Source organism: Lepidothrix coronata, unplaced genomic scaffold, assembly GCF_001604755.1.
Source record: "Lepidothrix coronata isolate B3197 unplaced genomic scaffold, Lepidothrix_coronata-1.0 Scaffold146, whole genome shotgun sequence".
In the NCBI taxonomy this organism is placed as follows: Eukaryota; Metazoa; Chordata; class Aves; order Passeriformes; family Pipridae; genus Lepidothrix; species Lepidothrix coronata.
The window spans coordinates 1,603,457-1,630,222 of NW_016690326.1; the positions used below are offsets into that span (position 1 = coordinate 1,603,457).

Here is a 26,766-nt window from a genome sequence, read left to right on the forward strand (position 1 = left end):
TTGTTCCTCTGCAGCAAGAAAAGTGGCGAAAGCTTTAATTTCCAAGCTGGGAAGGAGAGACAATGATACATCAGCAACACCCCGGGTGCAGAGGAAAGAAACATCAATTCTGGGATTACACCAGCGGCCACCGAGATTTCTCCCTCCATGGCTGTAACCCAGAAATACCACAGATTTCCCTCCCAGCCCTACAGCTCTTACCTCTTGCAGCGTTTGGGGGAAATCTGGACAATTTTGTGGTCATAAGGATGGTTATTGCAGCAGTATTTGCCCAGAAGTGCCGGGCTGGAGGGAGGCAGGGATTCCCCCCAGCCGGATTTTGCATTCAGAGCAGGCTGGCCATAGTGCTCAGCTCTCCCCAGAGGTTCCCTTCATAAGAGGGAGCAAATTCCACTTATCCATCAAGGGGAAATTTGCATTTTAAATATCCCAACTCCAAATGTCACCCAGTTTGATCCCCTAAGCTGAACAAATGCAATGGAGCAGGGGGGAGCCAGGGCAGCTCGCCAGGGTGGACCGCTGGGGAAAAGGAAAAACCCAAGGTTAAAGGCGTGTACAGATGTTTAATCCATGCTGCAGTTGAGAACAGGAGTAAACATGGCAGAGACCTTCCCCCTCTTCCAGCCTCTGTCGGGCAGGACACAGGGGAACAGGTATCGGAGGCTCCAACCATTAAGGATTAGGGATTTTGTGTTTGAGATTTTGTTTATACAATAAGACTTAAGACTGCATGGAGTGTAGGTGGATTCTCCCCAGTGCCTGCAGAGGGATTAGTGCCTATAAAGCAGACAGAATGAGCTAAAAATTGGAGAGATCAAAGTGCAGAAAGAGGAATCCCACGTTCTCAGTGATGGGAGGAGAGGGAAGGAAGAGGGCAATGGTCGAACCTGAGACAATTGTGGCTGCTGGCCCTGGAGAGCACTGGGAAAGGCATGGAGCATCCTCACACGGCACCTGCAGGGATGCCAGAAAGCATCTCAGGGAGCAGCCAGACCCCAGGTGTTTTCCATCCTCTCCTGACGCTGCAAAATCTCCCTGGCCAGCTCTAGCCCTCAGGAGAGTGATGACCAAGCCCTTCCTGAGCTCCCCCCTGTCACAGGACCACCTCTGGGGGGCACAGCAGAGGAGAGGTGTCCAGCCTGGACTCCCTCTGCAGCACTGTGACACAGGGAGAAGCTCAGCATTGTGCCCTGCAGGGAGGGAACCCTGATCCCCCTGCTCATACTGGTCCCCCATGACCAAGGTGACACTGTCATGTGTCAGTCCATGCCACATGAGGAGGGGTCGCACTTGCCTGAGCCCAGGGGTGTTCTGCTGAATCCCTGGACCTGCAGTGCCCAGCCTGCTCTCCCTACTTGGCTGAGCAAATAAGCCTTCTCCTCTTCACCTCACTAAAGCCATGAGCTGATTCGATTAATACAGGGAACCAACCCTTGTCCCCAGAAGGCAAATGGGATGAGTATTTAAGGTAGGAAGTTTTCTCGTCCCCAGCACCTCGTTGCCACTCCACCCCCCCATGCACAGGGCACTGCCTCCTACCAGCTCCCTGCCTGCCACATACAGCAGCTGCCTGCACCTGGGGGCAGGTAAACTCACCTAGGGTGGGAGCAGGATGCACCTGCCAGCACTGCACTACTCCATCTTGGCCCCAGGAGCCAGGAGCCCAGCGGGGCCACACTCATGGAAAACCAGCCCAGGCGGGGCAGGGTCAGAGCTGCCTCCAGCGTTGGCAGCTTGGAGGGGTCTCTGGCTGCAGCAGCCCATGGCTGTGGGGCTCACATTGCTACAGGCAGCCCCTTTTCCTCCTCGGCATTTGCAGTGACCAAGTTTGCTCCATTACTCATTTTTTTGAGAGCCAGAGGGTGATTGTGCTCACCTGCACAGCCACTCTGCATCCGGAGCCTTTCCCACACTCAGGCACGGGACACAAGTTTTATCCTCACCCCTGTCTCCAAACCCGCAGGCAGGCAGGCAGGCAGGCAGGCACTCCTTTGCCACAAATGAGTCTGAAACGGTTCAGAGAAGAACTAATTCCCTCCCTCCTTAATGCATGGAAGCTTCTTACGCTAAATCTATACAGACACAATTAGCATTATTCATATTCCATATGCTCCGCTCCCTTGTGATGAATATTAATCTCTTTCCTGCTCCCAGGCATTAGAGATAACGGCGTTGCACTGGCTGCTGCAGTGGCAGAGATGGTCTACGGGAGCGATGCTGCAGGTGGAGATGGTTTCATTCCCATGTTGGGAAGGGGAGATTTTGTGTCTTTTTAAGGGGGAGGTGGGTTTTATGGCTGCAGGGCTGGGCTGAAGAAGGGCATCCTTTTTGCTCCTGCTCCCAGCTGAACTGGCCTCCACTGGAGCTGCTCCAGTCCCTCTGGGACACATGATGAGGTCATGCATTGCGAAGCCCCAACCCTCCCTGCACCTTCCAGCTCTCCACAGGTTTTGGAGGTGGAGTAGGACTCAGTCAGACTGTCCTGCCTCTGTCAGCTCAATTTTAGAGCATTTCTGAGGCTGACAAGTGGTCACGGGCATTGCAGGAGCTAAACTGCTGACTCTTGGTGCTCCCCAGGGCATGAACAGCTCTGCCAGCACCCCAGAGCATCCCTGGTGTAGCACCTGGCTGTGCCTCTGAAATCAGCACAGCCAAGCAACTGTGGCACCCAGGTCCCTGTCGCATCCCTGCTTCTACATCTCTGCACAGCATCTCCCTCTAAACAGGGCATGGGGCAGCAGCACACACTGATGTTGCAAAAGGAGCACAAGAAGGGGGAAACGATGCAGTGAATGCAGCTCATCCACACGACTGCCACTATGGTGCAGGGACATGGTGGGGTTCACAATTCAAGGAGGGGCCATCCTGCACACAGGCAGGGCTGCATGGACCATCCGCAGTCCCATGTCCATCTGTCCATCCATCCTTGCCCTCCATGTGTGGCTCCAGGCCAGGCCCAGGCTGCTGTGAGCAGGGAGCCTGGGGGCTGCAAATTGAGATGCCATACGTGTGGTGGGGGTGGAGAGGATACAGGCCAAGAGGCACCACGTCGCTATACATCCATTTGCATGTTTAATCCTCTGCTGGGGAGTACAGCGTCAGGTCCCCCATCTGCTCCGCATCTCGCATCATTAGCTGGCTGGTTTCCGAGCCGGCTCTGAGCAGAGGTGGGAGTCGAGCAGAAAGGGGAGAAGGGAGGCTGGCCCCAGCCCCACGCACCATTGATTGTCAGCAGACTGGGAAGCTTGGGAGGACCCTGCCCCTTGCTGGAGCTGGTGGGCAGCACACGGGGGACAGGGAGGAGTGTGGGTGTAGGGGGGTAAATTCCTATGGTTTCCTGAGGTGCTGCTGTGCTCCAAGCTTCCCCGTGGGCAGAGTGAGGGGGATAGGGCACCTCCTCGCCTCCTGCGGGTGCTGCCCACACTTTAGCTTTGCCCCAGGGTAGCAATAGTCCCCATAGCCAGTCCTTCACCACAGGCAAGTCAGGAAGCACCCACAGCCACCAGCATGAGGGAGAGCTCAGCTCTGCTGCACAGATCCAGCCACATCAACCATTCCCACTGCCGTTAACCCCAGGGTGATGGCCCTAGGACACATCCCCTTTAAATCCCTGCACTCACAGGCTGGGCTGGGACACTGTAAAGGGAAAAATAAGGGAAAGAAATTATTTTCTTCTCACCGGCAAGCCTGGATTGCTGCCCGTTCCTCGGCAGCGTGCTGCCAGCCCGCCCACGCACCGCAGAGCGAGGACTGCAGAGGCCAGTGTGGGCTGGGGGATGCCAGGGGGACCGGGGTGCAGTGTGGCCCTCCCCATGCTGGACACCTCTGCTCACCAGGATGCCAGGCATGTCCCATATGGCCCCTCTCTCCCTGGGGTGCACGGCACATTCCTCTTCTCCATTACCTGCCCCATATTCCCCATTCTCCAGGGCCATTCCCATCTCTGAGCTCTAAAAGGGCTCAAACTCATCCAAAATCCCTGCAGAACTCCCCAGGTTGGGGAGACAAGGAGCTACTGTGCTGAACAAACTGAGATTTCTCAACAAGCAGCAATGAAAAGGAGGTCAGAGGGATGAAGGGGTTGGGGGACTAGGAGAGCAGAGGGAAAAGAGCACCGTGTCCCCCCAGGGTCACTCTTCCCCTCTGCTTTCACGCCCGGCTGGGTTCCTTCATTACTTACCCAAGCTATAAATTGTCTAATTTGGAGCACACCATTTATCCCTGATGTGCACTTGAGCAGCCAGATTTTGTTTTCAGGTGTGTAATTAATTTTTTTAACGTGATTTCTCTCCTAGGAAACTGCAAACAAACAGTTCTGGCTTTCATGGCTAGGCAGCTCGGGTGAGCATCAGGGCAGGGAATAGGCAGGCAAGGAGCCGAGGCCAGATCCCAGAGGACGTGAGGAGCTGCAGTTTTGCAGAAGCTCCCCATGCTCCTGCTTTCCAAATGCAGTTGCATCCTTCAGCACAGGCCTCTGCCTCCTCTGGCACTGCCACACTCCCCACGGGCATCAGCAAAGGTTTGCAAGGGGAAGCAACAATCGCTTTCCCTGTTCCCAACTCAATCTGCTGGGAATTACCATTTTTATTAAGACCTAACATGTCCTTGGCTGCTGGGAATGTGATTTGCTCCTGGAATGAGATTACAGCAGCTCCTGAGGAGCCCATATCAGCATCCACCTCACTGTGATGATGCTCCCACCCCCAGACAGAGGTGCTTCCATCAACAGATGTTCCCAGGCATCTTCACCATAGGGAGAGGCTGTGCTCAGGCATAGTACGGAGAGGTCCCTGTGAATCCACCATCCTGAACTCTTTCCCCTCAGCTGGGATGTTTGCTGTCCAGGGATGATGCTGGGCTATTTCTGCAACTATCACCTCTCACAGGGCAGGCATGGACGGAGGATGGAGGAGAAGCAGCAACCGAGGGTGGGTAACATCTGCCCTCGCTGCGCATCCCTGTGCCCAGCTGGGTGTGAGTTGTGTGGGCAGGCGTTCCTGAGTGTTCCTCTGCATCCCAACTCAGAGCAATCCTCCTCTGGTGAGCAGTACAGAGAATCACCTGCTGTGAATGTGCAAGTGCATCTCTTCAATGCTCCTGCTGCCAGGGAAGTTGTTATATGACTTTGCTGGTGGTTTTCCAGATGAAAGGAGGTGAAAATCACCTCCATTAGTTGGCAGAGGCAGGTGGGAGGATCTATGAAGAGAGCACTTTGAGTCTGACTCTGTGCAGGTCCCAGCCCTCTTCCCTGCAAGACCCCCAGGCATGGGATGGCAGTTTGGGGGCACACAAGATGCTGCTGTGCCACCCCCATAAGGGGACTTGGGACAGGGCTGACACTGCAGCAGTTTGGGGGTGGCTGGGGCAGTGCAACCATGAGGGGGGACTACAGCTGGTGACACACCTGGGACAGGTCCCCTGCACTTCTCTGCTTCCTGTCCCATCAGCACAGTGGGTCCCACCAGCAGCAGCTGCCTCCAAAATAAAGCCACTGCTGCAACACCCCCAAAATGATCCTCCAGGAGTCGGTCTTGGCCACTGCAAAACAGGCAATGAACTCCTGAGGGGGGATGGCACCACTCAGACCCCCAGAACCATGGACCAGACTTCTTGGGGTTTTTTTTCCTACATGTTTAATTCTCTGTTGTGGACTTTCGGGAAGGGACAGTGCAGTCCCCCGGGGCCATAGGAAGGGCTGAGTGCTCTGCTCCTGAGTCCTGCCACCCTCTGTGCTTTGAAACTGCCTTCCAAGGAGCTGCTTAGCATTCGGAGCAGGCACCTGTGCCGTTTCAGGGCAAAATCTCTCATTTGCCTTCAAAAACACATCGATCTTCTGCAGTCTGCCATGAAGGGCAGCTCCTGCCCTCCAAAACAGGACAGAGGGCACATGTGGGCCTGGCTTGGCTTTCCCAAACGCAACTGGGATGAAGGGGCTCCAGTCCATGCTCCATCCTGCAGCAGCACCCTGCTGTCACACCAGAGCCCCTTGCCCATCACTGCTCAGCTCTGCAAGTCCCTGGGTTCAAAGGGAAAGGCATCAAACCCTCGATCTCTTCAATTTCCCTTTGGTCTTTTTTTTCCCCTTCTCTACTGCAGGAGTTCAGTTCCCAGATACTGCCTGCATACGAGCAGAAAAGAAAATTCTGGGGAATTGCTGCTGTCTCTGGGAAATTCATTGCAGGGGTCTGGGCAGCTGAGCTGATGCTGGTCACTCCCTGCTCTGTGTTTGGCCACTGGTGGGATTGTGGGCAAGCTGCAACCTGGCTGCCACCAGCGTCCACCAAGAACCAGCATCTTTCCCCAACAAGCTTTGGTGCCACATGAGAGTTATAAGCTCATCTGCCTAACAGGAATGGCTGATTTATCTGCCTTCCCTCTCCTGATAAAGGCCTGGCTGTGGGCTTACCGAGCGGAGGAGGTAATACTGAAATAGATTCTTTTCTTATACTTCACGTGGGGATTATTATTATGCCTCTCTTGAGTCCCCCCTCTGCTGCCAGCACAGGAAAAACCCCCGCGGTGACAGCATCAGCAGCACTGCCACCAGGCAGGATGGGACTGTGTCCCCTGGCACCAGGGGCTTCCCTCTCCCACCCACATATGGTGGGTACATCCTCCTGGGCACCTGTGGTGCCACAGAAAGAGCTGTGGAGCTGAGCATCTCCTCCTGCGTTACATGCCAACTGCCATAAAGAGTGAAACCTGTCACTATAGGGAGCAAAATCCCTGCACGCCACAAGCCTGGGAGCTTTGCTCCAAAGTGTTTGCTTATTACTTGTTGCAGCTATCCTAGTGCCAGCATTCCCAGCTAGGGACCAGTGTCCGTTATGGTCTCTGTGGCCTCAGCAGCCACCAGCTCCCCAGTGCCCAGTTGTAAAGCCCCAGGCTGCAGCAGCACCACAGCTCTTGGACACTAATCCTGAGAATACAAAGGAGAAGCAGATCCTGCTCCAGCCCACCCATGGCCATTTCCTCCTGGCCTCTCTGGGGAAGTGACAGGACTGGTGGCTCCCATTAGTGAGGTGAAGGGAAGGCTGGGGAGAAAAACGACTATTGATCGTCCCTGTGAGTTCAGCATGAGGCACACAGCCCACGGCTGCGATCGATAGTGCCAGGGAGGCATTTGCTCTTGCTCTCACTGAGAGTTGTGTCCATCTGAGGCTCCAGGAGGAAGCCTGTGCTGTGCCATCATTGAGCACAGCTCCTGCACAGGTCCATCCTCCATTGTGCACCCTCCACCAGGTTCTCCAAGCTGGTATTTTCATCCTAGGAGGCAGAAGAGGGGGGATGCTCACTCGTGCACGGCAGAGGCGAGAAAGTGAAGCAGCCATGCAACGGCTGGAGCCTCTCCATCCCCTCAGTTCCCACCCTGGTGGCATGGTGACAGCCCCAGGGTCTCTGCCTGGCAGGGCAGCCCTATGGGCTCCCTTCTCAGCAGAGATGCTCCATACACACAGGCTCCCACCAGAGCCATGCTCCTGTCATGCTTCCCATCCTCAGGGGCTGTCTGCTCTGGTGTTTCACGGGGCGCTCAGCGTGAGATCAAAGATTTCCGTCCCTCCAGAAGAGGATGTCGGCAGGGAAGGCAGAACTACACTTCCCAGAGTGCTCCTGGCACTGCCGGGGGAAAGGCTGAGGGACCCAGACAACAGCTCCTCCCTGCTCCTGTATTATTCTCCTTCTTATTTATTTGTGGGTTTTCTGCACTTAACTGTCTGCCTCGTCCACTTAATTGGGGGATTATTGCCACTACCTGCCCGCCCGCCAGAGCCCAACTCATTACTGGGGCTTATTTATTAGCAGCGAGGCAGCAGAAACGCACCCTGCAGCTCCCTCTTCTCCAGCACAAGCAGCTGGAGGCGATGGAGGAAAGCGAGCGGGAACCAGAATGGGGCCAGAGACAGCGACCACGGTCTGGCTAGGGCCAGGTCAAAACCTCTGCCATGCATGGAGGCATCACAGCAGCCTCTTGCAGCCTCTGGCATCAGCCCGTGACACCTGCTCTTGGCAAAGCACAGAAGGAGCACTGAGAGCCTGGCTGCTCCTTAAAAGTGTTCCCTGAGCTCAGGAAAGGTCAGTCGCACAGCGCTGTCCTTCTGCTCACAGCGAGGGACCCCTCTGCTCAGCACAGAGGCAGCTGAGTGACAGCCACATGGCAGGGCGATGCCATCGGCTCACGGATGTCCATGGCAGGGAGGCAAAGGGGCCAGTGCCTCCCAAGCCCAGGAGAAGCCAGCAGCACCCCAAAGCCCCTTTCCAAACTGCTGCTCCCATTCCTAGGCAGGAGAATCCAGGAAAAATGTGGGACAGCAGGAGAGAGCTGCATATTGAGCGCTTTGATAAATAAAACATGGCGAGAAGGCAATCAGAGCTGCCCACTTGGCTGCAGCAGCTCTGTCTGCGGCGGCTGCATAGGAGGAATTCACAAGAGGTGCCACCCCAGCCGTCAGCCCCGGCGCTGCTCCTCTGCTCACATCCAAGTTTTGCTGCCTCAGCACCGGGGGGGATTGATTTATTCATCAGCTTCTCCATCCTGCAGCAGCCCTGCAAGAAGGAGTGGTGCAGGGAGCTTGAGCTTCTGCGTGATGTGAAGAGCAGCACGGGAGGAGCAGGGAGGGATAACCGGAGGTGGCTCCCAGCTGACCTGCATCTGACCCTGCCGTGATGCCTGGTGGAGGAAGGATTCCCCAGGGTGGGAAACGTGAGCAGCAGACTCCCCTGGGGCCACGATGCTGAGCCCTCCTCAAGCACTAAGGCACAGCTGTCTTGCACTCCCTTTTCAGGAGGGAGAGGCAGGACTCCGCTGTTCAGAGGGCGATCAGAGATCCCAATGACCAAACAGATTACAAAAACAAGTTACAATGAGAGGCACAGCCCTCCCAGGAAGCACCAACCCCAAAGCATCCCCAGGGCTCAGTGGGAGCTGTTTTGCACACACAAAAACCCAAAGCAAAATCCAGGGGAAAAAGGGCTTCAGCTGCCTACCAGGAACATGGGGGCAGCAGCCTGTGGAGAGGGACTGGGCAGGGGAAGGAGGAGCCTCAGTCCCTTAGGCCAGTGGGGACCTTGGAGGCCTCTTGGCCATGCTCTGCACCAAGCCCTGAACCAGAGTTTTGGCTTCTTAAAACCTCTTTGGACAAGTTCTTGCTCTTTGCTCCACTCCTTCTTTCCACCACTCCCTGCCCCACACAACAGCACATGGCCAGCCTGCCCATATCCCCATCCCAGAGCTTTGCAGCCCCCCAGAGCAGCCCCCTCTCCAGCCTCTCCACCCATTCTGCTCCCTCTTGGCTTGTCTGTGAGCCCTGCAGACCCCAGCAGGCTCAGAGCTCTTCATCACCCCATCCTTGGAACACCCTCTAAGAGAGCCTGGGCAAGGGCTTTGTCACATGCGACAGGGGTCTCTGATTTGGGGAGCACCACTGGCACCCCAAAACACCCCAAGACTGGCACACCAAGACAGAGGTGATCTGTCTAGAGACCCCTCCTCTGGAGGGGCTGGCAGTGCCATGGGAGAAGAATTAACAACTCTGGGGGAGAGAAGCACTGGGGCCTGTGGGGAGAGAGAGAATATTGGAGGGAATTGCTGGATGGGGGGGGACTGGCAGATCCAGGGGGTCAGGAGGGATGGCCAGGGACTCAGGGAAGTTGCTGGGTACTGGGGAAATGGGTGGCCAAGAAATGGGAGGCATGGTCAGGTACTGGGGTTGGCTGTTATGGGCACTGGAGGTGCAACTGCAGGCACAGGCAGTACTGGGAGGGATGCTAGATGCTGGGGGGTGATGCTGGGCGTGGGTGGGCATAGCCAGGTGGCAGGGGGAGATGGTTGAATAGCGGGGGGACACCTCGATACCGGAGGAGCAATTACCGGGTACCGGAGGGGAACCGCCGAGTACCGCAAGGGACCGCCGGGTACCGGGGAGGAAGGCTGGGCCGGGGGCTGCCGCCCGGGGCGCGGGGCGGTCCGGAGGCGGGCACGGAGGCGGCCCCGCCCGGGAGGCCGTGCGGCGGAGGGGGAGCCAGCACCGGGCCCCCCCTGTACCGCTACGGCTCCCGCCTCCCTTCCGGCGGCGGCTCCTTCCCTGCGCCGGGGGCGGACGGGGCGCACCGGAGCCGCGCCGAGCCAGCCAGGTGGGTGCGGGGCCGGGCCGGGCCGGGCCCGCCGTGCCGCAGAGCCCGGGGGGGGCCGGGCACGGGCGCGGGGATCGGCCCGACGAGCCTCCCGGGGCCGCCGGCTTATGTAACGGGGCGGCGGCCGCGGAGCGGCGGGATGCGGCATGCGGGGCGGGATGCGGGATGCGGGATGCGGGGAGGGATGCAGGTGATGCGGGGTGGGGGAAAGGATGCAGGTGATGCGGGTGCAAGATGCGGAGCTGAGCGGCGCGCCCCCGGACTGCTCGCCCGCAGATCTGGGGAGGGGGTACGCGCCGGTGTGGAGGGGTTGGGAGCAGAAAGTCTGTCACCCTCGGACTGTGCTTTGCACACCCCCTCTAGCCCCTTCGTGCCTGGCCATCATCTGGCAGGCCCAGAGTGGGGAGTGGGCAGGGAGAGGAGACCTGGTCCCCCGCCATCCACTGTCTGCACCCGGGAGGCTCTGTGCACCCTTCTGCTCTGGGGAGCTCCTGGTACCTGCCGGGCTCTTCCCATGCCTCCCCAGCACTGGCTCCCTCCTCCATTCTGTTCTCAGCAGCTGAATCCAGCCACTCATGGAGCATTTCACCTTCCTCTCCCCAGTCCCCTGGGATTAAACCACTCTTCCCTCTGCACTGTCCTTACGAGGTGCCTCCCAAACCCCACGCTCCAGCCCCTCTCCCTGCTGTGCCCCCATCACCGAGGCTGCAGCACACGGGCAGGTGGCTGCCGTGATCCAGGCCTGGCAGCACACGGTGGCACTGCTGCCCGCATGGCACGAGCGTGACCGGGCAGCTGCTGCCCGAGGCAGGCAGAGTGGTGAGTCAGAGTGGCAAAGCAAGGCTGGCACCTTCACTCAGAAAAGGGCTCATGGCTCAGGGCTTCTCCGTGCAACTATCAGTGGTAGCTGCTGGCTGGGGCTGGTGAAGGAATTGTTGACTGGTTAAGGAACTGGAGCTGGCAAAGGAAGCAGAGTGATTCAAGTCAAACTGAGGTGCTGGCTTGGGCAAATAGAGGATGAGGAAGGGCCATGGACTCAGGATGCAGAGGAGTGTCCTCCCTGCCAAACCTGTCCTTGTCTACCTGAGGCTGCCGCAACAAGCTCCAGCATGGAAACAGGGAGCTCAGTCCCCATCCAGCAACACTGCACCTGGTGTCTGACCCTCACTGTCCTGAGGAAACTGGAGACAGATCAGCTGAGACAAATTGGCACAGAAAAATGTCTCAAAGTCTCCCTTGGCTGGGGGCCGAGTGTTGGTTTCTTCAATTGCCTTGCATAATGACATTAGTATTGTAATGACCCCAAGCAGACAGAGCTCAAAACACCTCACAGCACTGGAGGATGATTGAGGTTTACACCTTGGCTCTTGCCTGGGTTTCTGCAGAGGCTGCTGCCAGGCACAGCCCACCGGGCTGGAGCTGATTGTGAGGAGCTGTATCAGGAGCCAAGGGGAGCCACGTTGAGTTGCTTAGAATGGTTTAAGCACCAGCACCAAGAGGTCCCAGGGCAGGTCTGGTACTATAGGAAAACCCTCTGGGGAAGAGAAAGTGACCACTGGCAGTGTGGCACATCTCTATTTTTGCCACTGGGCACCACTGTACCCCCATGGCCCAGAGCTTGAGAGGTCTGGTATGGCAGGTGGGCATGGTCACTGCTGCCCAGGCTGCTGCCTCTTCCACCAGCACTGAGCCCAAGCCCTCGGGCATCATGCACTGCCCCAACAGCCAGGGCTGGACCCAAAACAGGACCTTCCCAGCAGCCAGAGGATCTCTGCTCTCGCCCGCAGCCTCTGTGTGTTCCTGGCCAGACCTTCCCATTTGTTCTTATGCCAGAATCATCCTCGAGTTTAAATGATCCTTCTCCCTCCCCGGTGTTTACTCGCCGGGTGTATTTATAGAGAGCAATCAGGCCTGCTCAGCCAGGGTAAACAAGCTGTGCTCCTGCGGGCTGCTCTCGCGTGAGCACTCTCTGCTCACTCGTCCCAGGAGCTTTCCTCTCCGCCTCTCCTGGTCCCATGGAGCCTTCCTGGCTGCAGAGACCCAGACCATCTTCCTCATTCAGCTGTGGGCTCTCCAAGCTGTGCCCCCAGGCACCAGTGTCTCACTAGGTCACCCAGTACTTCACCAGGAGCCACTGTCACTTTTACGGTGTTGTTCTGCACTACAGGTCCCTGCTCCTCCTGTGCACAGCCAGGCCATCATGTCCATCCCTCCCTAGCTGGTGTCACCAGCTCCTGCTGTGACACTCACCAGAGGCTCAGAAACGTTACTCATCCCAGTCAAATCCCAGAACCCCATGACAATGTGACCCAGACCTGCCCTGTCCTGTGGCAAGATGAAGCGTGCAAGAGGCATTGAGGTGTTTGAGGCTAAGGATCTGCTTTTTGAAGACAAGGCAGGTCAGCTCAGGTACAGGACCCCAGCTGGGGGCTCTGGGGGCTGCCCAGTGCAGTGTGACACCCCAATCCCTTTGCATCCCTGCGTGAGGGCCAGGACAGTGCACTGCTGGCAGATACTTTCCCCAAGCATCGTGAGTCTGAGCCTTCCTTCTCACCTGGTGCTCAGACACAAAGCTGATGCCAGATCCAAGACAGGTCCCAAGAGCATCTCCCTTAGGCAGTGGAAGTGCTTTGAGATGCGTGCCCTGAGTTTGTCAGCCTGTGCACCCCGCTGCTCCCCTTCCCCAGCCCACCCTCCTTTCAGACATTTGGACAAGCTCAACTGTTCAAGCAGGGTGCCGAGAGCTGGAGGTGCCAAAGCACAAGAGCTGTGGACTCACTAATAGTCTCATCTTGAGCAGTAAGTTTTCCCTGGATACTGTCTTGTGTCCCGACCTCAGCTAGATCAAAACAACTCTGCCAGCTCCTGGTGGCACCTCTATCCCTGGAGCTGGGGGTGTTCTGGCACATCACCCTGCTCTTCTCTTCCCTGTCCTCTGTGTTTGGCTGCGGTTGGTGTCTGGTTGCTTGGACAGACAGACGGATTGAGCTAGTGCAGCTGTCCAGGTGAGATGCATCTTTGTGGTACCGGGAGGCTCTGCCTATTGTAAAGGAGGAAAAAAACAACTTTGGTCTGGCTCAAATAAAAAATACCCTACAGGGATCGGAGCAGAACCCCCCAGGACTCTCTGCATCCTCTCAAGTACCTGGACAGGGGGTCCCTACTCTTTCCACCCTCTGGGTTTTCATCAAATATCTCCTGATTTGCTACCCCGGGCCATGGCCAGCAGAGCCAAATTGATTCTGTTCCAGCCCAGCTGTCTCCTTGGCACTGGGCTGTCTGGAAACTAGATGCCCCCAGGCGCACATCCCTGCAGCACTCTGCAGCCCATGTTACCCCGCTCCAGAGCCTTCCTATATCCCAAAGGAGGCAGCAGTTGTCCCCAGCAAAGGTCACCTTCATGCTGCTTCTGAGCCCTTTCCAGGCTGAGCTTTTAGCACTGCATTTCCCAGGGAAGCAGTTGCCATTCTGGGGTCTCCTTGGGGGTCTCACTGGGGATCCTTTGCCTCTTTCCTATAGCCAACCTTACCAAACCCTGTTCCCAGGGGCTGTCAGTGTCTCCTGCTCCTGGGGTTGGAATGAGACATCCCTATTCTGTAATGCTTTTTAAAATGCAGGCTCCATCCATCCCAGTCCCTGCTCTTCCACAGCATCGGTGTTTACCTTTGTTTCCCCCAACTCCCCTGGGTCATATATTTATCTCCAATTTGCCAAAGCCTCCCTCCTTTCCCCTGGTGGAGGAAAAGCCTTTGCTTGAAGTTAGGATGAATGTGTAACTTCCCCAGGAATCTGCTCCTCGAGTCACAGAGCAGAAATCACACTCATGACACCCATCACGGTGACACCAGTCAGCCACACCACAGGCACAGACCACCCCAGAAACTGCCAGCATGGCACCCAGCACCCTGGAACCCGGGTCTCTGCACAGCCCCTTCCCAGGCCAGCATCCCCCAGGAGCACTCCCTGCATCTCCCCAGGCATCACAGGGGGATTTCAAGGACATTCAAGAAAGGGACAAGATCCCCAGACAGAAGTTTCCTGTGGTCCAGCAGAAGTGGGGAGCCCAGAGCGGCGTCACGCTTTCTTCGATTGTCGAGTCTGAGCAGGGCTTTTGTTTGGCGGCTTGTTTTAACTTGCCATTATGTTCTCTGAAGAACAAATGTGCAAGCTAAGGATGGCAGAGTTAATGTGAAATTTTAAAACCCTCAAAGAGTTGAGAGCTCTCTAAATTTTTAATGAAGGCATCCAAAGTGCCAGGTACCTGCAGAGATAGCCAGGAGCCCTCTGCCAGCAGCAGAGTGGGTGTCCCCGATTTAGGACAGGACCAAAGACCCTGACAAGCTGCCACCTCCTGCAGCCTGTCACCCTCTGCACACCCCGCTGGGCTCCTATCTGCAGAGAGATGATGGCTCTTGGCAGCAGGTTGCTCCCATCCTTGGAGGTTGAGATGTGGGGAGTACACAGACCCACCCTGGGCCCCCAGGTGGCAGAAAGGGCAGCAGGCAGTGGTGTGCTCTGTCCATCACCCATCAAGTGGATGCATTTTGTCAATGCCATCCATTCCTGGAGCCCCTCCATGGTGCTAATCCTCTCACTGTCTGTGTCTCTGCAGGCCCTGCTCTCCCTGCGATGCTCAGCCACCCCCACGAGGTCTCTGTCCCCCTGCGTTAGGTGCCGAAGCAGCAGACACCTGGTGCTTCACACACCAAGGTAGGCAGTGCCGTGGCTCTTGGGGGGCTGTGGGAACATCTCACTCCCCATGTTATGGGGGATGGATGGGGGGTGCAGAGATACCACCTGGGGCTACCTCAGCAGAGCCAGTAGTGTCACACAAGATGGGAGGGGGGGTGTCTATCTTGTGACACCTTAGTGCAGGGCAAGAGGCACCTGGACTGGCTCAAGACCAGGCAGAGACCACAGGAGTAAAGACCAGCTCAGATTCTGGACAGATGCTCGGCACAGTCACGCCTGGGGACCATGGCAAGTGACAGTGACTGTGGAGCTGGCACAGGGACAGGAGGTTTTTTTCTTTCTTCTCCTTTTTTTTTTTTCTTTTGAAAGCCCCCAGATGGGAAAGGTACGAGCCAAACCCCACTGAAAGCAGCCAAGAATGAATTTTCTGGCCCGAGCCCCAGCAGCTCTTGGAGCGTTGCCGTGCCCGTCCGGCGTCACGCCACAGCGGAAACCCCGAGCGCAGGCAGGCTGGGGGAGGTCTCAGATGGGGTGGGCAGCGAGCCCCCCCCCTATCCCAGCTGCTCCCTGGTGTGGGGTTCTCACCCCTCCCAATGTCCCAGTGTCCCAAGTCAGGGGGTGAATGTAGGCTCATCCCGCTCCCACCGAGCTGCAACTTGGCTGGAGCCCAGGCACCCAGATGTCCCCCTCCATGCTGCCATGGAGCCCCCCACCGTGCAGCCATCTGCTGCTGTTGGAGGACAGGGTGTCCCTGGTGTGGTGCCCCTCATCCAGCTCTTTTGCCCAGGGCATGGGGCATCTCATCTCCTAAACCTTCCCTCCCATGGGGGGTTTAGGATGAGCCCTTCTCCCACAGAAGGCAGATGCTCTCCCAAAGCTAGGCTGGGAATTTGGGTAGAGCAGGGCCAGCCATGATGACATCCCTGCTCCTTTCATCCCCCCGTTCCCCAGCCTTGGTGGTACAGAGAGGGGCTAAAGCACCCCAGTCTCTGCCCTCAACTCAGGAGCCCCAAAGATCTTTCAGGATCCAAAATCTATGTCAGCATGAGGCTGAACCGCAGGGGAACAGTGCCCAGGGTCTCATTTTTTAGGATGTTTCAGCTGGAGGGTGGACAAGGTGGGGGCTTCCTTGGATGCCCAGCCTTGAGACAATTGTGCCCTTGTCCTTCACACCTTTTTTCTGTCAGGGAAATGAGGGTGGTATAACCACTCTGAGGCTTTCTGTGGGGAGCAGGTGCCCAAATCCCATCCTGACACAGAGCCAGGAAGAGGATCCTTGGGCATCCACTCCCCATACATCATGACCACCTCGGTCATTGGTGCCTGCACAGGCCCTGCATGTCCCTGCCAGAGCAGCAAGGCTGGAAATCAGTATGTACACAGGCTAGGGCAATGGGGAGGCAGTGCACTGGCTCAGGGGGGCTTTTGTCTGCTCTCCAAGCAGTGTGTGGTGTGTTGCACCCAGCTCTGCTCTGCACTGGCCCCTGCAGAGCTGCGGGTGTTCGTGCCTGCCATAAATATTGATGGGGTGGACTCGACGCAATTGTGCCTTTGTATGGGCGATTGGGATGTAAATGCTGTACCTGCTGTGTGGGCAGGGGAAGGCGTAGGTGATAGCACTGAGGCTGAATGCATAGTGGCTTTTCTACAGGGAGGTGGTATCCATTCTGTGTGTGGTAGGGGGTTGAAAGCCGCCAGGTGAGTAAGCCCAGGGGTCATAAACCTGTTTGGGGAACTGGCCAGGCCTGCAGGGAGACTAAATCTTCTGGATGAGACTGCAGCGAGCCACCGCAGCTCCCACAGCCTGTCCCTGCACAGCCACGCCAGGATAAACAGCGAGGGGCTGCAGTGCCTCTGTTTAATAATGCATGGCACAGAGGCACCGGACACACGCCGGGAGTCGGGAGCTGTGGGGATGAGGAGTCACCACTGCAGCACTCAGGTAGCAGAGTCCATCCTGGCATGCCCCAGCACTCACATGTCCATCCCGGCATCCCCCAGCGCTCATGGGACATGGACTCCTTGGGGCTCTGGGTGGCCTTGAGACTGGGACTGGGTGAGCAGAGCTCCGTGTCACAGGGCACAGAACAGCGGTGGCAAAGCCAAGGTGCTCAGCCGTGCGGTGGCTGATATCCCAGCAGCAGTGGATGCTTCTTAGCTGGAGCCTGGAGCTGGCTCCCTGTCCCCTTGGGCACTCTCACTGGGAGATTCAGCCCCTTCATCACTCTCTCACACAGATGTAGATGTAGATGGTCTTTTTGGGGAGCTCTGAAGTAGCACAGCACTGGGAGCACCTCTTTCTCTCCAGCATCCTCCTGGGACACTGCCATGCTGGGAAGAGCTGGAAGCCGTTGGCTTGGTCCTCTCCTCTCCCCATCCCTCCATCAGCCACAGCCTTCCTGGCTCGCACGCTGCTGTTGCCATGCCTGGGACGAGCAGGTGTGTGTGTGCTGGGGCCCTGCAGGCACCAGTTCACAACCAGCTCCTGTGAATGGCCCCGGGGACACACACGTTCCTCATTGCGTGCGGTGCCATGATCCGGCCCCATCGACCATCTGCTGCAGCAGCTCCCCACCACCCACTCACTCCCCAGCCCACACTGCGCCCCGCGGCACAGAGCCAGGCAGGGACGAGCTGGAGGTGCCCAGTGAAACCCCCACCCCACAAGGAGGGGGCAGACAAGTCTTCCTGAGAGATGGCGATGGGGTTGTGGTAGCAATGCAGACAGGTCCGCAGCACTGATGCCGACGGGGCTGTGGTATTAATGCAGACGGACCCGTGAGGTGATGCAGGAGAGCAGGAAGAGCTGCAGTGTCAGCCTGAAGCCCCTCTGGCTGCAGGGGTGCAGTGCTGTGCCCATACAGAGCAGGGTATGGGGAGGGCAGCAGGAGCCTCCCCCAGCCAGCCAGCAAAGCCTAGAACCAGGGAGACCCTCAGGACATGGGGCCAGCAGAAGTTGTCCTGTGAGGATGGCTTTGGCCCATTTGCTTTGTCCCTCTCTGATCAGCACAGGGACCCTGCCACCCCCAGTCTTTTTCCAACAGTGCAACTCCCACAGTCAGGAGCATCACAGTGGAGCCAGGATTAAGCTGTGGCAAGAGCCCACCTTCGTCCCTGCCAGCCCCAGGGCTCATGGTGAGCTCCCAGCCAGCCCCACAGTGAGACCCACATTCACACCCCGTGTTTGCTGTGGGTGTGATAACAGGTGAGTGGGTGCTGAGGGGGCACCCACACGTGCTGAGAGGGCTGTGACTTGCTGCAGAGGCAAAGCAGTGGCCCTAGCATCCCCAGGGGCTGGACGCTGGAGGCTCCAAGCACCTCATACTTACCCTGTGGGTCTCTGTGGCGAGGGTACCCCTCACCTCGCACAGTGTCACCAGCAGGAGGGACTGCAGGGGCAGCAGGGGCTGTCCCTGCAGTCTGTTCTCAGCTGCTGCACTGGAGGGTCCATCTCCAGACTGACGCTTCAGCACGCTGGTGCCTGTCCCTGTCCCCGCCCGGTGCCAGCCCCAAGGGGCCAGGGCTGCTCTTCAGAGGCTGCAGCTGCTGCATGTTTCGTGCTGCCTCTTCCCCTTCTCCCCGCTGCTGTTTTTGTTTTGTTTAAGAGGCTGGGTTACGAATTTTAAACAGGCTCCTGAAAAACCCAATTACCTCCAGAAGACAACCTGATAAAAGCTGCCTAAGTGGCACTGTGGAAATCGCCTTGTGCAGCAGCTGAGGGAAAACCAACATAACAAAGCCTTTGGAAATGGAGTTAACCACTTTTAATCCCTTGGTGCGATGAGAAGGACCAATAATTATTTTCTGCATAGTTGGGGGGGCGGGGGGATAAGTGAAATAACTGCCCTATGTTAATGGGTGGCAGCAGGCTGGGCTGGCAGTGCTGCAGGGATGGGTGCAGGTATTCAGGCACCCGCTTCCCTCTGCCCGGGAGCTTTGCCCAGAGGCTGTGACCTTGCAGAGTCCCTGTCTGGCTGTGGGAGCTGGGGACAATGCTGATGGGCAGGTGCCACTCAGGCGTTGCTGGCGGCGGATGCTGTGGGCGATGTGACGGCACCAGCCAGCCCCGTGCCCTTTCCCTGGGCGCCAGCGTGGAGCCGAGCAAGGCAGTGCCAGGGCCCTGGCTCCTGCACTAGCTCCACCCCTGCTGTGCTGCCCCCGTGAGCCGGCACAGAGGCAACTTGCGGGACTTGTCAGTGCTGAGAGCTTCCTCCTCCGTTTGGCCACGGTGCTGCCCTGTCCCTCCCATCCCTCCCTGTCCCTTCTCTTCCTGCCGCCCCAGGCAGCTCCAGGCAGTCACCCAGCAGGTGACACTGCCCAGGATGATACCAGGGAACAGCTGGTCCTAAAGAGTGCCTGTGCTGGGCACAAGCACCCCAAACACTGGCCAAAGGCAGCTCAGCTCTGGGACTATGGGGGTCCCATGGGGCCATTCCTGTCCCAGGAACAGGGGTGTCTGCAGGGGTATGAGGGGCAGGAGGATGGAAGCGATGCCCAGGGCTGGTGACAAGCCCCTGGCTGCTCTTCCCATGGGAGCCCAGCCAGCAGGGCAGAGTTGGGTGCCTGCCAGCCTGTCGGCTGCGGTTGCGCCGCCGGCACCGGCAGCTGGAGTGCTGGGGCGTTTGGCCTCAGCTCACATGAGCCTCGTGCTTCCCGCAGCAGCAGGGACGGGGGCTGCTTCGCCCACCTCCCCCTGGCCACCCTGCACCCCACATGGGACTAATGCTTGGGGACAGCACTCCAGGACACTGACTCCCAAGGAGGGCAAGCCCAACAGCACTGGACACTGGCACAAGGGATGTCCCTGCCAGCGTGGTCACAGCTCATACTGGGAGCAGTCCTCAGGCACACTGGGAGCTGCTGGGGGAGGATGTGTTTAATGAGTCGAGGCATCTCCAAAGATTGAAAGACTCAGGGACCCATCCCAGGAACAAAGGGAGGCGTTTGTCAGGCGCTGAGAGACGGGCTCGTTAATTCCTCCTGGCTGTCACACTTATCTGTAATGAATTTGTGCTCCGCTGTATTATTTTTAATACAATAGGAGCGGTGCCGCCCGCCCACCGCCCGGCTGCCGGGAGCGCTGACGTCAACACCCGGAGCAGGGCTGCCGCAGGACGGATGGATGGACAGACGGACGGGCCAAGCACAGGCCTGTCTTGCCGCCCACATGCCTGTCCCACCAGCTGCCAGCGGGCAGAGCGGGGCTGGGCACAAGGGCAGGAGGCATTTTTACTTTGGAGGTGGAAAGAGGAGTTGTTGGCCGATGCCAGGCTGAGGGCTCGGAGCTGATGGAGATTTGCTGCGCCAGGGGGTATTTTTGGGAGCAGTGAGAGGGGGTGAACAAGAGGGCCAAGTCCTTGGTGTGTTGCCCCTGTGCTGAGACTTGTCCGTGGCAGCTGCCATGCATCGAGGCAGGAGCACAGGGTACACACAAACGGATCTGTCAGTGCTGCATCCCTGTGGAGGTGGCGCTTGCACGCCAGTTTTGGGCCCCCCAGCTGCAGGATGGCTCTCCACTGCTGCCCCACATCCTGCATCGCTCTCGACATCCCTGCAGCAGCCCTGGCAGTGCCCAGCAGCACCAGGAGCATCTCCAGAGCCTCACACTACTGTGCTTGGGGGGGCAGCTGCAGCCTGTCCCAGCTCCCCACACCCCCCCAGGGGTAGGGGGTCCCTGAAAGGACCCCACACTCAGACCCTCTCCAGCACTCTTCTGGGCCCCTGAAGGGCTGCTACTCCAGAGCCTCACCATTAAACATCAGTTATCCCAAAGCCCAGCTCCAAGCACCACTAATCTCATTTGCACAGGGCTCGTCTTGTCTTTAATAACTCAGGGCTGGATTAATTAGGAGGCACCGGCTGCCCCTCTGCAGGGTGAGCACACACCGACCCTGTGCATCGGGACGAGGGTGGGAGATCTGTCCCGCAGTGCGGGGGAGGGAACACAGGAGGGGCTGCAGGAGACTGTCTCCCTTCAGGCAGGTGCAGGGGGGCCAGGCAGGGAGGTGCCCCCCATTTCCTGGACGGAAACTCCGTTCTGAATTGGGTCCTGAGCTCTGTGGGCATCACAGCCTCGATGCCATCGCGAAGGAGAGGGGGGCACGAAATGATTTATCAAGGACTTTGTTTAAACTCCCGCAGCCATCCCACACCCCTGCAGAGGGGACCGGGTTGCTTTGGGTCGGGGTGCCGAGTGAGGGAGCAAGGAGGTGCGGGACTTGGGGGCAGCTCCGGCTCATTAATGAATGCCTCGTCTCGCCCGTTAATTGCCGCGGCGGTGAATCATTAACCCCGCGCAGGAGACTCTTGCCCCGTCCCTCCGCCGCGGGAGCGCGGGGTGGTGACCAGCGTGGGGGGCCTGTCCACATCCTGCGGGGCTCCCCGGGACGTTTCCCTGGGGGTCGTGCGGCGTTTCCCGGGGGGGTCCCGCATCCTCCCGCCCCCGCGGGGGGCCGGTCCGTCGCTCCGGGCGGGCCCACGCGTGCCGCCGGGGGCGGGAGGGGGCCGGGCCGCGGCGAGGCGGGGCGGGGCGGAGCGGCGGCAGCGGCGAGCGGCGGCGGAGCCGGTGAGTGCCGGTGCTGAAGGGACAGCGCCGCCGCTGCGGCACCGGGCGGCCCGGGGCGGCGGGCGGGGCCCGGCGCCGCAGACACCGGGATGGGATGGGGTGGGGAGGGGGGTCCCCGCGGCACCGCGTCCCCTGCGCGACCCCCGCCCCCAGCGCGGTTCCCGCCCTCCCCGTGTCCCCGCTCCCCCCGTCCCCGGTGTCCCCTGCGCCCCCCGTGCGTGTCCCCCGGCTCCCGGGTTCCCCACGCGTCTTCCCTGTACCTGCGCCCCTGTCGCGGAGCCCCACCAGGGTCCCGCACCCCGCTGCGGTCCCGGTGTCTCCCGCATGCCGGGTGTCCGCTACGTCCCGTGTCTCCGCTGTCCCCCGCCTTCCCGGCGCCCCCCCCCCCGTGTCCCCTGCGTCGCTGCAGCCCGTGCGGTGTCCCCGCACGGGTGTCACTGGTGTCCCGGTACCTGCCGGTGTGCCCTGCGTCTGCTGTGTTTTCCCCGTGTTGCCCTTTTCCCTGCACCCCGCGATGTTCCCCACATACCCCGCTATCGCTGCACGACCCCCCGCCAGGCGGCCTCGGTGTTCCGATGCCCCCCGTGTCCCCTGCACCTTCCCTACGGCCCCGGTTTCCCGATGCTTCCCAGTGTTCCCTCATCCCCGGTGGCCCCTGAGCCCCCCACTGCGGTCCCGGGGCTCAGCACTGTGCTGCCTGGAGAAGCACCCCCCACCCCTTAGCCGCGGGGTGCCCCAGCGCTGGCGGCAACAAACTTCCGAGGGTCACAGCTCCTGGAGACCCTCCAGCCCCCTGGGGTCCCGGGGATCTGGGGTGGGGTAACTGCGATTCTGCGGCACTCTCTGGGCACACACACACACACACACACACACACACCAAACTGCACCCCCAGTATCTGAGCACAGCCTGCAGCCCCCCACTCACACGGGGCACGTGGGGGGCATGGGCACCCCCACGGGCAACCCCCCCACACACACCCCGCCTGTAATCCCCCACATGCGCGCACACACGGAGCACGCAAGCAGCCTGCAACACCCCCACACGTACACACACGCGACACAGTCTGCAAATTTGTGTGCACAGACCCCGTGCAGCCTGCAAACCCACGGACCTGCACAAACAGCCCCACACACACACACTAACATAGCCTGCAACACCCCCCCAGTGTGCAAACACACACACACAGAGCAAAAACACGCAGCACACAGACACAGCCCGCAAACCTGTGTGCACACGCATCCGCAGAGCCCGCAAACCCCGACACTCGCACACGCACAAAGCTTGAAAACAGGCTGCAAGCCTGCACATCGTGGGGGCACGCGCAGCTTGCAGCCCCACAAACTTATCACGCGTGTGCACACACACCCCATGCAAACACAGCCTGCAGCCACCCGCAGACACACCTCTTGAGCAAACATAACCTGCACGCCTGCACAGAGCTCACACACAAGCACACGCAGATACAGCGTGCACCCGCTCCGTCCTGCACACGCAGTGCCCCTGCATGGTGTCACCCATCTGCAGCACCCGCATGGATCACACAGACAGTGACAGGCTGCTGCTTGCAATCCCTGCAGCCCCCAAACATCGCCACAACCTGCCACCAACCCTCTGCAGAGCACTCACATTGCGATAGACACGCGCACACACGCAGCATCCCATGTCTGGCTGCGCCACGCTGGCATCCCCAGGCAGGGGCTGTCATCCCCTCCCCCAAAGCAGGGGCACACAGTGGATAGTGGTGTGGTGGGTCCCTATCCCACCAGCCCTCAGGCAGCACCCCTGGCTCCTGCTGCCACACCAAGGGCAGTGGTGAGGTGGAACATCCCTCTGGAATCCCTGTCTTGGTCCCTCCATAGGTCCTCAAGGCCAGCAGGGATGTGAGGAGGGGGCTGAGGGAAACAGACACAGCACACCCTCTGCCTGCAGACCCCAGAAACTCCCTCTGTCCATCCTGGAAGGCATTTGGGGCTGGAGGTGCAGAGGGTGTAAAGTGCAGCCCCAGGAACCATCCCATTCCTTGCGCCTGGGCGGTAGGGACTATGGGCATGGTGTCCCCAATGCTGTCCCTCTCTGCCCACACAGGTGGCCCAGGTCAGCAAGCCCGGACAGCAGTGGATGAGCGCTGGGCACTGGCCTAGCCACACGCACACATCGGCACCATGGACTTTGTCATGAAGCAAGCACTGGGCGGTGAGTGGGTGCTGTTCCCCCTCAGAGTCCCCTCTCTGGGAGCAGTGCTGGCCTGACACCCTGGGACCACAGTGGGAGGGACATGGCAGGGGGATAGAGTCACACAGAGAGCCACCGGCAGTGGGGAGCTGCTGCTGAAGCCCTCTGGGGTTCCTGTTCCCAGCACCGTCAGCAGCTGGCTGGGGAATCCTGGCTCTCCTGCCGCTAAGTGGGATTCCCCGGCAGGTCCCCTGGGTGCCGAAGGAGCTGCCGGCATCTCCTCCGGCTGACGCTGAACTAGGGCAGCGCAGCCAGCCCGTGGCACTCCCCATCCCCACAGCCTCCAGAGCCTGTCTGCAGCCCACTTTGGCATCGGTGGCCCTGGGGATGTCCCAGGTTGTCCTTGTCAGGGGGGCTCCTTGTCCTGCCTGCCGCTGCAGGGCTTCAGCAGCCAGCGCCGAGCTGCAGCACCCTTGGGGACCAGCCAATGCTCTTGTGATGCCACAGGGGCCACCAAGGACATGGGAAAGATGCTGGGGGGCGAGGAGGAGAAGGACCCTGATGCGCAGAAGAAGGAGGAGGAGAGGCAGGAGGCTCTGCGCCAGCAGGAAGAGGAGCGGAAAGCCAAGCACGCCCGCATGGAAGCCGAACGGGAGAAAGTCCGGCAGCAGATCCGTGACAAGGTGGGCACATGCTTCTCCTGCACCCACCCCTGCTCCTGGCACCCGGGGTGGGGCTGGGACAGGGAGCTGGCATGGCTGGGAGGAGGGTGGCCCAAAGCAGTGGTGATGGGCACGGGCACAGTGCAGGCAGTGCCCTGTGCCTGCCCTGCTGAGGGTCTGTGTCCTCTCAGTACGGGCTGAAGAAGAAGGAGGAGAAGGAAGCAGAGGAGAAAGCTGCCCTGGAGCAGCCGTGTGAGGGCAGCCTGACGCGCCCCAAGAAGGCGATCCCAGCAGGCTGCGGGGATGAGGAGGAAGAGGAGGAGGAGAGCATCCTGGACACCGTCCTCAAGTACCTGCCCGGCCCGCTGCAGGATATGTTCAAGAAGTAACGGCACTGTCAGCCCTGCCATAGGGTGCTGGGGCATGGGCGCCCTCTCCCCTACGACCCCTCCATCAGCTCCCTTGGCCCCGGAGAGGGGGTCCCCAAACCCCCTCCCATCCCCTCCTGCCCTGTCCCCTGACCAGACCAAAAGCCCGCCCCGTCCCGTCCAGGCAGGGCCGCCCCCACCACGCCAAAGGGGAGCAGCCCTGGCCGGACAGGGCGAACCGGGACCAAATGCACTGATGTAACCTCGTGGTGGGCTGGGGGCACCCAGGCCCTACCGGCCTCCCCGGGGTGGCTCCTTGTGCCCCCTGCCCTGCTCCTGCCCTCCCAGGGGACCGCAGCAGGCCTCTGCTCGCCTGCCCTCGTTCCCAACACTGCCATCCCCCTGCCCCGTCCCGCCCCGGGCCAAGCCCAAAGCACAAAGCCAGGCGCCCTGCCCGCAGCTCCCCCATCCCCAGTCGTCGGGCACGGGGGTCCCCCGGGGCTGCCCGGTGTGCCCCTGCATCGGGGGGTTGGAGGGGACCCCCCTCCCCGCATCTCTGGCCCCATAGTTAAAGCCATATCAGTTAGACTGCAATACTTCAGCACCGGGAGGAGCGGGCGCCGCGCTCCGCCAACCGTGTACAAAGGCACGTGCGGGGCAGGGCCCCCCCTGCCCCGTCCCCCCGTCCCCGCCGCTCGCTCGTCTGTGTCTTGGCCCCGCTGGCCCCCGTCCTCGCATTAGTGTCTCTGTGCCAGGGTGCGCTCCGTCGCTCCATGCGTCCTCGTGTCCGCTGCTCAGACTCCCACCCCCGAGCCCCCACTGTCCCTGGGGGCCACCCGCGGCGCTGAGCCGAGATCCCCCCGCCGCGCTGCTGGGACCCCCACTCTGCCCCCTGCAATAAAGCCAGCGCAGGGCCGAGGGCTGCCAGGCCAGTCCAGGGCTGGAAGTGCCTGGCTGCCCCCCACCTGACGCTGGACACACGGGTCCCCGGGCCTGGGAAGGGATCCCTGGCCAAGCGCCTCGGGATGTCCCAGGAGCTGCTGCTTGTACCCCAACGGGGGGAGGCAGGGGCACACCCTCATCCCAGCCCCTCCCTTGCCACACCGTGCTCCCCCCTCCCCCTGCTTCCTCAGCCACGGCCCCCAGCTGCCCACCAGGGCCCTCCAGGGAGGTGGCGGGCAGCTCGGGGCCCCACAGACATGCTGTGACCATCCTGCTCGAACTAGTCTTTGACAAACTAATAAAATAAAGGGATTTGTACATTGCTCCAGCCTCTTCTCATCCATTGCTTCCCTGGGTCCCCATGTCAGCTCCCTCTCCCCACCAATCCCAGGGCTGACACCTGGCAGCTCATCACATATGGTAAGACCACAGGGCCCACCCTGGGCAGCACCCAAGCCAGGCCACAGGTGTAGGGAGTGACCACATGTGGCTCCCAGAGTCCTGCTCAGTCCTGCTGCTCCCCACTCTGCAGGTGTCATCTCTGGGGATGGGGACAAGGCAAAAGGGACGGGTGCTGGTGGACCCATGTCCCACAGACATGGCATGGGGGCTTCTGCCCCTTCCCCCTGACCCTGGGACTTCCTTCACTGAATGACAGGGGATACCCTGGGGTACAAGGGCTATTTCTGGTGGGTCACAGCCTTCTGTCCCCTAATAGACGGGCCTGAGGCTATCGGCATGGGGCACCTCCTGTCCCCGCAGTGAGGCAAAGGCCTTGACAGTGCCCAGGCTTGGCACAGCCCTGGAGGCCTCAGCCTGCAGCCAGCCTCAGCCATCATTTGCCATCATTTACCACCAAAGAGCTCCACTGTTACCCAGGCGCCATCAGCAGAGCAGTCACCCGGAAAAGCTTCTGTCAGACTAAAATATGAAGGTAGAAAACGGTAGAGATCTTGCAGGCAAGGTCTCCACCGCAGGCAGACTGTTCCCTGTGATGGCACAGAGGGAGAGAAATCCCCACAGCCCTCCCTGGGGAGGCAGTGCCCGTCACCCCTGCAGGGGTGCGAGGAAGGGCTCTGCCCGGGGCTGGTGGCCCTGGCGTGGGACCAGCAGCGTGCTCCGCACATGCGGTGCTGCCGGGCAGGGCCCTGCAGGTGTCCCCCCACATCCGCTGAGCAGTGTCCCCGCTGTCACCTGTCGCCAGTGTGGGGGCACAGCGCCCTCTGGTGTGGT

At 59.9% G+C, this 26,766-nt stretch overlaps 1 protein-coding gene across 3 annotated transcripts; it reads left to right on the forward strand.

Moving 5' to 3' along the window:
* Positions 1-10,018: 10,018 nt before the first annotated feature.
* Positions 10,019-25,856, forward strand: CPLX2 (complexin 2). Of its 3 annotated transcripts, XM_017828138.1 has the most exons (5): positions 10,019-10,131; positions 14,744-14,841; positions 23,475-23,582; positions 24,069-24,244; positions 24,415-25,856. In XM_017828138.1, exons 3-5 carry the CDS (start codon positions 23,552-23,554, stop codon positions 24,610-24,612), a joined length of 405 nt encoding a protein of 134 aa, XP_017683627.1. In that variant the 5' UTR covers positions 10,019-10,131; positions 14,744-14,841; positions 23,475-23,551; the 3' UTR covers positions 24,613-25,856. The 3 variants fall into 3 exon arrangements, with proteins under 3 accessions (XP_017683627.1, XP_017683629.1, XP_017683628.1); XM_017828140.1 differs by lacking the exon at positions 14,744-14,841 and having other exon boundaries at positions 10,065-10,131; XM_017828139.1 differs by lacking the exons at positions 10,019-10,131; positions 14,744-14,841 and adding an exon at positions 21,338-21,388.
* Positions 25,857-26,766: the final 910 nt, after the last annotated feature.